The sequence below is a fragment of the Acinonyx jubatus genome, chromosome D4 (assembly GCF_027475565.1).
Source record: "Acinonyx jubatus isolate Ajub_Pintada_27869175 chromosome D4, VMU_Ajub_asm_v1.0, whole genome shotgun sequence".
Taxonomy (NCBI): domain Eukaryota; kingdom Metazoa; phylum Chordata; class Mammalia; order Carnivora; family Felidae; genus Acinonyx; species Acinonyx jubatus.
The window spans coordinates 31,688,009-31,700,267 of record NC_069391.1 but is presented as its reverse complement, the minus strand read 5'-3'; the positions used below and the strand labels follow the sequence as shown (position 1 = coordinate 31,700,267).

Below are 12,259 nucleotides of genomic sequence, written 5' to 3'. Positions count from 1 at the left end.
ACACAAAAGAAAGGAGTGAGAGGGGAAAATAAGTAGCTCCGTATCTCACAATGGTAATTCAGCATAACATGGTAGTTAAGAATATGGTCTTTATTTTTTTAATATTTATTTTTTTATTTCTGAAAGAGAGAGAGAGAGAAAGAGAGAGTGAGCACAAGCAGGGGAGGGGCAGAGAGAAAGGGAGACACAGAATCCAAAGAAGGCTCCAGGCTCCGTCAGCACAGAGCCCGACGCAGGGCTTGAACCCACAAACTGTGAGATCATGACCTGAGCAAAAGTTGGATGCTTAACTGACTGAGTTATTCAGAAGCCCCAAGAATATGGCCTTCAGAATCAATTATCAGTTTGAGTTTTAGCTCTACCTACTTTCAGTATAATATAAACTGGTTCCTTAACTTCTCAGAGTCTCAGTTTCCTGTAATATGGGGTTAGTGATATCTGTCTCATCGGGTAAGTAAAAATGGCATATATTTCATGCTTTTAACACAAAGCTTGATAATAAAGTTGGCAAATGTATTCCTAGTTATACTAGTAATAACAACAATTACCAAAGACCACTGTTTTCTTATACTCATAGGAAACTCTGCCCTTAAAGACAAAGAAGATCAATTTGGGAGGACACCACTCATGTACTGTGTGTTGGCTGACAGACTGGATTGTGCAGATGCTCTCCTGAAGGCAGGAGCAGATGTTAATAAAACTGACCACAGCGAGAGAACGGCCCTCCATCTTGCAGCTCAAAAGGTGAGAAGTTAAATTCCTTTGAAGTGTAAACCTTTTGCAAGATATTTGTACATTGATTAATGGGACTATGGAATAGACAGATGGTAAAGAAATCACAAGTATGTGACTCTTAGTTCCATTTGTTCTCTCTGGAAGCAGTCTATACTGCAGAGAATAAAGCACAGATAATCATGAGTGGCCCTATTCACTTATCCGCATTCCTTAAGCAATGGAATTCATTTTATGATCTAAGATTAAGTCAGGGAAAAGTAATAAAAATTGTATGTATACTGTGACAGACCACATTACAAATCAATTTATGCATAGGGAAAAAGCAAAAAGCAAAGACCAAAAAGAAAAACACTAAGAGGGTGCCTTGGTGGCTCAGTCAGTTAAGCGACCAACTTCAGCTGAAGTTATGATCTCGCAGTTTGTGAGTTCGAGCCCCATGATGGGCTCTGTGCTGACAGCTCAGAGCCTGGAGCCTGTTTTGGATTCTGTGTCTCCCTCTCTCTCTGCCCCTCTCCTGCTCGCGCTCTGTCTCCCTCAAAAATAAATAAACATTAAAATATTTTTTAAAAAACACTAAGATATTAATAGTGGTTGAGTTTTAACATTGGTAATATGTATGAATTTTGGTACTTTTTACTGTTCAAAAATTTCCCCCTCACAACTATTAATTATCTTTTACAACAAAAAGTTGCAGTCTCTCTTAAAGTATGGGCATTAAGCATAAAAGAAATTTATTTTCTAAATGTATTTCACCTTTTTAAAAATCTAAAACTGTATTGCCAGTATAAATAATTTCAGGTTTGTTAAAGACATTGTCAAGAGCTGAGATTTTTGAGATTAAACATATTAAAAAATTAAAATGGGAAGCTTATAAATTTATTTAAAGACTTCTTTATCTGAAAATGATTTTTCCCTCTGTAAAATTATGGTGTATAAGATATATTTCCAGTGCCTGATATTTTTCTTTTTGTTATTTTAGACATATTTTTGGAATAAAAAGCAATAAAAATTAGCTAGATCCAGCAGAAACTATTAGAGTTATTTCCCATTAAAAAATGTGAACCAGATATAGCTGATTAATTGAGGGGTTAGAAAAATACCTTTTTCATTAGTTGACTACATAAAAAGAGACTGACATTAAGAGATACTACTGAATATGCTAGTTATATGCTGTGATCAGTTAGGTCTGTCAGGTTATTCCCAAAGTTATTGCTCTTGAATTTGCTTTTCATTATAGTAATTTTTTAAAAAATCTCCCTCATTTTCAATTTCTGTTTTAACTACTGTTCAGGTATTTGTAACCTTTCACCTAGGCTTGTCAGCTGTAAAAATTATTCACTCAGGAGGGGTGACTCCATTTAACTTGTTATCATAAAAAAGTAAACATTTCAGATTGGAAATAGCCCTAGTATTAAGAATTTGATACACTTTAGATTTTTCATTGTGGTTCATGTAGATTTAAAACCCAACTTCAAAAATGTAGGTAGCTTCACATCAAGTGGGTCATGTGAAAAAACTGGGGGTTTGAGTCAATGAGCCTACAGCCATGTCATCTTTGTAGAGGTGTAGCGTGACAAAAAAGGCTGAGAAATTGGGTTAGTTATAAGTCTTCACAAGGTACAGTGTATTGTTTTCTTTTGCTTTTTGTTTCTCCTTTATTTTTTCTTTGTTTGTTTGTTTATTTTGACAGAGAGAGGGAAAGAACGAGCACGGGGGAGAGGCGGAGGGACAGGAAGAGAGAATCTTAAGCGGGCTCCATGCCTAGTGCGGAGCCAGAGGTGGGGCTCAATTTCACAACTGTGAGATCGTGACATGAGCTGAAATCAAGAGTCGGATGCCAAACTGAGCCAGCCAGGCACCCCACTCCTTTATTTTTTAAATTGTGACTTTCTACAGCATCAAAGAATAAATAGAACTATATTTACATGTCACAATTTACATAGCTGATTTCAGAAATAGCCAGTTTCGTGGTCTTTTGACTATCTGATAATTATACATTTCCTCCTTTTCCCCCTTTCTCTGTGTTGCAGTTTGTTTTTGCATATTTGTCAAAAGCGGAAATGTATGTTTAGGCTATACTAACACTAGTAGAATTTCCAGAACAAGAGTGGTCATAATTCTTTAATATTCTGCTCTGTCCAGATCAAAACTGGGTTTTGTGTTTGATTTTGTGCTTTATGCAAAAGCACAATTATTTTTCAAAATCAGAGCTAGTATAGATCAGGCAGGAATAAGAATGTGAAGGATCTAGAAATAATTTTCAAAGAATAGTTGGAGATGACATGACCCAGGTCACACCTGGGACACCCTGCCTCTGAGCAGATACAAACACAAATTTTCTTTAGAGCAAACATCTTCACCCCAAACCAGGATTCTCCCATATTGCATAGACCAAACAAGATCTCACAGTGAAAGATCACCAAACATTTGAGGAAGGAATCTACCATGAATGAGAGTCAGAAGAAATGATAAACAGATTTATTCCCTCAGAAACCGATATTGGCGTCATTAGAAACACCATGTAAAATAACCATTGATGGAATGGTTAAAGATAGAAGAAATCAGAAAAATGAACAATCAGTAAGAGACTCTCATGACTAGGCATCAGTTCTTGCCATGACCACTTATTTTAGAATAACCTATCCACCAAAAACATTTATAAACACTGAACAAAATATATGTACATAGTTTGAAGGCATTGTGAGCAGTCAGCATAAGCAGGATCTAAGAAATTACAATCATTTGGAGAAGAGAATCATGGGAAATGAACACCACATTTATCTCCTTCAAGGCATCTTCCAAAGTAGGACACAAAAGAATACAACCCTAGCAGGAAGTGATTATCTTATGAGGCTGAGAAACCACAGGTAGAGTCTGGAGTTAGCAGTTGCTGGAAGGTGAAAGGGCAAAATCCTGGAGAGGAGGGAACCGCAGAGAAAGAAATTGAAAATCTGGGTACAGATTTTTTGCTAATTGTTAGCAGATTCCTAATCTGTGCTTGTGCTGGGCGAGGCTCAAAGAAACCCAGCAGTAAACAGCAGCTGGGAGACCAAAGAGCTAAGCAGAGATTGTTTTAAAACTGTCCTATGTTTTCTTTCCTGTGTAAGTTTTTAGTACATAACAAGTTGATTTTTGTATAGGGATCTATTCTCATTTTAAAACATATGAATAACTAATTGTCCCAGGACGACCTAGCTCATTAATTTTTAGCCAATTAGTGTCTGCTGTGTTCCAGTGTCAGGCTTTTATACTGTGTACCTCCAATCCTTTTTTGTTTTGTTTTTAATTATGGTTTTTAAATAAAGAGTCCTAGGGCACCTGGGTGGCTCAGTCAGTTGAACATCCAACTCTTGATTTTGGCTCAGGTCATGATCTCATGGTTCACAGGAGCAAGCCCCACGTCAGGCTCTGCACTGACAGCATGAAGCCCACTTGGGATTCTCTGTCTCCCTCTCTCTCTCTCTCTCTGCTCTTCCCCTGCTCACGTCCTCTCTCTCCCTCTCTCAAAAATTAAATAAATAAATAAATAAATAAATAAATAAATAAATAAATAAATAAAGGGTCCTGAATACCAGGGAGCTACTTAGAAAATTTAAAAATGAAAGTTACACCGTAATAGTACTTTAGGGAGACAAATACAACAACTAAAGCTCTTTTGGAAGAGGAAGAGAGAGGAGGTACATAGAAAGTTATTACAGTTCAGGCCAATAGAGAGGAGGAGTTTGGTCTAAGAGATATATTGTGGAGGTAGAACTGTTCATCCATCCCATAGTTGCCAAATGTCTACTATGTAGTCATGATTATGCACCTAGAGAGAATATAAAAAAATGAATCACATATGTCTTGGTGAAAAAGTACTCTCCATACTGATACCTATTAAACTTCATTTGTCTTTGTTTAGTCACCCTCTCTGATCTATCAGATATCAAATATTCTTCTCAAGGCTTGTCTATCCCATTCGGTTCTGTTATCTGTGAACTCAGAAGTGTGCTATTTGCATAATCATCAGTATTCATGTATATGTGCATGAATGCATTCATTCAAAATATATTCAAACTGTTACTGTGTAACAGGTGCTGTGCTAAGGCTTTGGAATACAAAGATGAAAGACATGATTCCTGCTCATAAGTTGTCTACAAAGATCGTTAATAAAGATACCAAGTGATAATTAAAGCTAGCCTTAGATACAGATATAAAGGTATCTACCTTTTATATCTAAGCATTTTATAAAGTATCAACAGCCATACCATGTAAATAGTCATTTATTACTACTGACCTGAAGATCAACCATTCTCCTATGTTATTTACTATCTTTTTGCTTTTTTTGTGATAGTGACCTAATTATGTATCTTTCATTAGGTTGATTAGTAGGAAAAACTCTTGTTCCCATAGCATGTTGTTCATGTCTCCATTAGAGCCCCATTATCTTGTACTGTAATAATTGCTCACTTGTCTCTTTCCCACTGGACTGGATCTCCAGGCAAGAACTTTGTTTTCTTTATTTTTGAATCCCCTAGAACCTAACACAGTGTCTGACCTGTCTTGGCCGAATGAATGAATACACTTTGGGTTACTTATATAGAAAGTCATTATTAATACAAATGCCAGACATTTTGTTTATTAGAAACATCCGGTTTCAGAACACATATGTGGGAAAAACTTATTGAACCGTGCTGATTGGCTTACTTACTTTGACACATACTCACTTCTCTGGAAACAAATTGCTGTTTGTCCAAGCAGCTAAGAAAATGGTACCCACAAGAATAAAATTAATCTCAATATACTGAACATCTGTACCTAATTTATTTTTCATTTGTACCCTCAGTTTAATCCAAGAAGGCAATCAGTCATACCTTTTCTGGGTTTCTCACAAAAGATACCTAATTATTAGAAATGTTTTCCTCCAGGGAATCTGCTATTTCTCTCACTTCTACAGATACATTTGTTTGTTAATAAGGATAAAAAAGTCTTGGCAATCTTATTAAATGTTAATAGTTATGCATTTTTAATCTTCCAGGAGGTTATTAGTTTTGTTTCGAGAAGATTAAGACTACCCACTGAAAAATATATCATGTTAAACACAAAAACTAAAGAAGCTTCACACTGTGGTTGTGTTGTGTACGTATATGTGTGTTTTTTTAATTCACCACATAATTCTCAATTCATCCTTGAAAACTGAATATTAATTTTCTGTTTTCAAGATAGGCTGTTTCCAGGTTAATGACTTAAAATAATTAAAGGAGAAGAGTAGAATACCTCTGAAACTTTTCAGGAAAACTTAATACCAAGTAACAATATTAAGATATTAGATTCCCTTACTTTATACACACTCATTTAATACACAAACACACCAAACAGTCCATCTCCCAGTCTCCTGGAACTCCGTATCCCTGTGTGTGCGTGTACATACACATACATATACATACTTCTGCTTAACTCCATGCCTACCAGCGATCATCATAAATTTCACTTACCTATTTTCACCCAACTAATGCTGTTAGTTCCTGTCTTAGCACAATTCCTGCCATTTAAAAAATATTCAGTTAATGTTTGTTTAATGAATTTATGAATGAAGGAATGAATCGATAAATTCGAATGCCAGATAAATTTATTATGAATGGTATGGTCTTCAAAACTGTTGAAATTTAAACTGGTTGTTATGTTGATTCCTTTTCATTATCCACCCCAGCCCCATATAATTTTGTTAGTGGTATTTTACAAGACTCTGTGAGCTTAACTTCCCATCAAATATCACTCTGGTATGTCTCAATTTCTTCATCTATAAAATGGGATAATATACTTCTCCCTGTCTGCTTTATAGGAATGATGTGTTCTTAGATAGAAAGCATTTTGGTTGGTAGAGAAATATACTAAGACTGTAGGTTATCAACATTATCGCTATTGGTCATACTGCAATATAGGTATAAACTTCATAGTACTCTTCAGGAATCAGTAGATGTCAGAGATAAAAAGGTCCTTCAGGATCTTCTAGTCCCAGTCTGTTATTGGACGAAGAAATCGGGTCAATTTTCCTTTCAATTCTCTTTTTTAACAAATTACTCATCATTCTCTTTGCCTTTGCATATACCCGAATGTTTTTTGTCTTACTTTTAAGCTACTTTTTAAAAGTTTTTATTTAAATTACAGTATAGTTGACATACAGTGTAATACTAGTTTCAGGTGTACAATATAGTGATTCAACACTTCCATACATCACCTGGTGCTCATCACAAGTGCACTCCTTAATACCCATACCTATTTCACCCATCCCCCCACCCACCTCCCTCTGGTAACTATCAGTTATATATTATGACTGTAACCATCATATATTATGGCTGAGTAATATTCCATTATATATATATTTTTTCTTTTTTCTTCATGATATCTTCTTTATCCATTCATCAGTCAGTGGATATTTGGGCTGTTTCCATAGTTTGACTGTTATAGATAATGCTGTTATAAACGTCAAGGTGCCAACAGACTCATGAAAAGATGCTCAACATCACTCATCATCAGGGAAATGCAAATCAAAATTACAGTGAGTTATCACCTCACACCTGTCAAAATAGCTAAAATTGACAACACAAGAAAAACAGATGTTGGCAAGGATGTGGAGAAAGGAGAACCCTCTTCTACTGTTGGTGGGAATGCAAACTGGTACAGCCACTCTGGAGAACAGTGTGGAGGTTCTTCAAAAAGTTAGAACTACCCTATGACCCAGCAATTGCACTACTAGGTATTTACCCAAAGAATAAAAAAATACTAATTCAAAGGGATACATGTGCCCCAATGTGTAAATTAATTATTTTAAAAAATTTTTAATGTATTTTACTTTTGAGAGAAGGAGGGGGAGGGGAGGGGCAGAGAGAATGAGAGAGGGAGACACAGAATCTGAAGCAGGCTCCAAGCTCTGCGCTATCAGCACAGAGTCCCGATGCAGGCCTTGAACTCACGAACCACAAGATCGTGACCTGAGCCGAAGTCAGACGGTTAACTGACTGAGCCACCCAGGTGCCCCAAATTAATTATTTTAAACTTATAGATAAGAATAGAGAATCATATAAAAATACTCAGGTAGCCTAATACCCAGAAGAGATAAAACTGAATATTTTTTGTTTTTGCTCCAGATTTTCTTTAATGAAATAAAACATTATAGATTCACTTGAGGTTTTTCTGTTTATCCACCCAAATTCCATTCCCCTCTTTTCATGTCTCCTCGGTCTATCTTAATTTTGGTGGTTTCAATCCCCATGCATATTTTTCTACCTTTTCTTTATAGGGATATACCCATAATCAATATCATTTCACATGTTTAAAATCTTTATATAAGTGGTATTATATGATATGTGTCATTCCCCAACTTGCTCTTTTAACATTTATGCTAATGATTTTGAGGTATATGTTGAAACATGTAGCTCTGTTCACAAAAGATTATATGCAGATTCTGAAAGACACGTGAAAAGGTGTCCAACATCATTACTAATTAGATAAGCACAAATTAGAGCCATTGTGAGATACTACACAATCATTGAATGTCTAAAATGAAACAGTCTGATAATACCAGTTGGTGGAGAGGATATGGAACAGGTGGAACTCACAAACATTTTTAGTGAGAATGCAAATTGATTAATCTACCCTAGAAAATGGTTTGATAAACCTGAACACACACACACACACACACACACACAATCACCACAATTTACATTCCAATCCCAGTAATACCGAAGAGAAATAAGCACCTCATTCTACCAGAAGGCATGTATGAGAATGTATGTGACAGCTTTATATACAATAGCAAACATTCTTAGTAGTGCAAACCTCCCAAATGCCTAGCAACAGACGAATGGGTAAATAAACTGACGTATTCCTACAGTGGAGTACTACACAACAAAAATAATGAACTACTGATACATTGCACCATGTGAATAAATTTCACAGATATCATGTTGAGTGAAAGAAGTCATGTATTTTTATGAATTTTAAGAACAGGCAATACTTTATGGTGATTCAAATCAGATTCATGGTTACCCAAGATATACATATTGACTGAAAAGGGCCATAAAGGAAGCTTCCAGGGATACTGGAAATGATCTATATCTTGATCTGTGTGTTCATTACATAAAAAGTTCTCAGTCTGTATACTTAAGATTTATCTACTTTATTGTTTATATGTTCTGCCTCGATTTAAAAATTATTTTTGAAAATGGAAAGATGTCCAGAACTTGATGGGTGTTATTTACAGCATGTATTATTTATAGCATATATTATGTGGGATAAAGAAGAATGGAATCAAGAATAGTTCCTGATATAAACTTTGAAGCACTCTGGCCACATTTCCCCAGCCTTAGCTTCAGAAGCTCTATGAAAGCCCTGTATCTAGACTCTAACCCAGTGGTTCTCAAATTTGAACATTTATCAAAATGACCTGGATGCTTCTCTGTAGTTGTATTCACTCATTAGCTCATCTTAACATAATTTACTAAGTGCCCACTGTACCACACATTATGTAGTCAGTAGATACCTGAAGAGTAAGCAAATGAGGTTTTGGCCATTGGGATGCTTCTGGAAGAAGGCACCAAAAGACATCTGTGATGCCCGCATTACTTAGGAATGTAGTAACTCTGAGTGTATGAAGCCCTTATATTCTGGAATCTTAATGATCTCTCAAGATCTCTGGGCTGAGATGAGTGATGTTAGACAACTCTCGTAGTTTACCCCATTTGACTTCACCCCTAGCTAGGCGACCTCTTCCAGGCAGGCAGAAAGTCCCAGTCTGAAGAATCTTTGCTTCAGTATGTTCCAACTTCTGAGGTTTCCAAACACACTTCAAGCTCATCTTCCTTGGAGTATTTAGACACTATCTCTGAACCTGCCTTCTGGTGTTCCAGTTTAGAAACTGATTTTAGATATTTAGGATCATACACTCAAGAGCATTCCAACCACATTCAGAGTTGGTCTGCTTTTAAACAAATCTGAGAACTGAAATTAAAACCTATCTGTCCTTTAATACTTTGACTATCCTTAATGTACATCTCCTTGCATGGATGACATTTGTAGTCGTAAGGAACAGCACATCAACAAATCTTGATTGAAATCACTACTTTGAATTTTTCTAACATAATTCTAATGAGAAAAAAAAATTCATTTAGTTTCATGGTGGCTTTATAGCAGTCATAATAGTTAAATATTATCTATTTTTCTTTTTTTTAAGTTTTTTAAAAATTTATTTTGAGAGAGAAAGCATGCACACAAACAGGGACGGGCAGAGAAAGAATTCCGAGCAGGCTCCACGCTCAGCACAGAGCCCGATGCAGGTCTTAAACTCACAAACCACGAGATCATGACCTGAGCCAATATCAAGAGTCAGACGCTCAACTGACTGAGCCACCCAGGCACCCCTCTATTTTTCTATATAAGTAAACTGAGGTATAGTTTGATTGAATTCTTCTAGTTCACTCTGATACTTGTAGAGTCAGGAATTACTTTGTTTCTCTGATTCCCAGCTTCGTGTTCCTGATAATGTTCCATGGGAAGATAACTTACGTACTTTTCTGAAGCTTACTTTCTCAGACTTCTGGTTCTTTTGACCTAGAGTCATTTCCAAATCTAGTTTCCCAGTCAAACCCCCAAAGAAGTGCCTAAGGTTTTCCCTCTCATGGGCCAGATTCAGAATTTAACCCAGAACTTCCACTTTTCAGTGCAGCATTTTCCCTCAATGTTATGACACCCCTCAAACACAGCAGGGCAGCCTTGCAGATTGTATTTTAAATCTATGTGGCTTGCCAAATTTTGTTTTGAACATGTTCCTGTCTCCTACAACCATGGTCATTTTCTAATCATCGTTATCTCTTCACTGACCCCCAGTTTTACTAAGTCATGAAAATGCAAGCATCTGCTTTCTATGAATAGATTAGAGATCCCCACAAGCCTAGATTCCCATGGAAACCAATCAAAAACTAAAAGGAAAAGAAAGAGTATATATTGAATTTCCCTGAGACCTACAGCTTGTTTTTCATTAGACTCATGCTGATTTCTTTTAAACTCTGGGCACAGGGCCAGTGAATATTTTTACAGCTGATAAAAAGGAACTTCAGATCCATTTACTTTCATTTAAACTTTTAAAAATTAATTTTCTATATAACATCAATTCCAAAGAAAATTTGAGCATTAATTTGATAATTGCCTCCTTATGCCATAGGATTATATTTGCTCATATAATTTTCTCTTTTTGTTTTTTTCCTTCTTATATTTTAGTGTTCAGAAGAGAATGAGAGGGAATCAGGGGGTCTGTTATTCCTACAGTATGAATATTGTCAGCCCCTGGGCACAGCATTTTCCCTATAACCAAATTATAGGGCTCTTTATACCTCATTTGACTGTTAAGCTTTTACAGAGTCCAAATAATCACTTACTAATATGATAACAGATATATAACCAAAATGCCAAAGTAAGGGGGATCAGGAAAGCCAAGGAGGAGGTGACTGGGGAGAGTAGGGTGTAAATCTAAGTAAGGTAATCAAAATAGTTATCATTAACGTGGTGACATTTGAAACCAGACTTGAAGGAGGTGAGGAAGTTAGCCATGTGAATGGCTGAGGGAACTTTCTTTTGTTCCTGGCAGAAGGAACAAAGCCTTAAAACAGGAATATGCCTGGGATGTTTAAGGAATACCATGGGGGCTAGCATGATTGTAATGAGTGAGCTAGGTGGGAAAGCAGTAGGTAATGAGGACATGGAGAAATGGTAGCCAGATCTTACAGGGCCTTTGGGCCATTGTCAGGAATATGTTTTTACTCTGGATGAGATGAGGAGGCATTGGAGGGTTTTGGGGAAAGGAGTGACCTGATCTGACTTATATATTAATGAAATAATCATCCTGGCCCAAATAATTTTCTGCAGACTTACTATTATCCATTCCTTTAGTCCTTCTTCATATATGCCCTCAAGTCTCCTTCCCATCCTGATCCCTTTTACCATATATGCACACAGGTGCCTAAATCCCCCTGAAAATAAGACACCTAGAATAGAATACAATGCCAGTCTGATGAGTACAGAGTATGCCATGATTTTCATCATTGACATTTTAACAACCAAATGCAGTCGATGTCTCAAAATCTCTAACTTTGCTTTATGCTTACTATTGCATAAACTAATCCTGTGGTTTTTGGACCCAAATGTAGCATTTTATTGTATCCATATTTAATCATTCCTTGGAACTTCCCAGACTTATTTAGGTAGAGTTTACCATTCCTTTCTCTGTTCCTCCAGTACCTTGTATACTCACCCACTGTTATGTCACCTATCCCACCGAAAGATATTTATTTGTTTACACATTTTATTTCCTCACCAACAATGCACATCTTCATATCAGCAAGAGTGTGATAGTCATAGTTTTTATTACCAGTGCCTTGTACTTAATAAATACTCAGTTAATGGCTGGTGAATTGAATTGGGTTCATCATACAACTTGTTGAGGTCCTCTTGATTCTTGAGTCTGTCATTCAGTATAGTTGCCATTTCTGCT

The 12,259-nt window shown here is 36.3% G+C and overlaps 1 protein-coding gene across 6 annotated transcripts in view; it reads left to right on the top strand.

Moving 5' to 3' along the window:
* Window positions 1-12,259, top strand: part of INVS (inversin) — a 154,882-nt gene that overhangs the window by 19,050 nt on the left and 123,573 nt on the right. For all 6 annotated transcript variants that reach the window (XR_008291073.1, XM_015068971.3, XM_015068964.3 and 3 more), the window contains one exon: window positions 578-744. Coding sequence is in view for 5 of the 6 variants with exons in the window: in XM_015068971.3 (XP_014924457.1) it covers window positions 578-744 (167 nt within the window). In the remaining variant the exon portion in view is untranslated. The remainder of the gene's footprint in view (window positions 1-577; window positions 745-12,259) is intronic.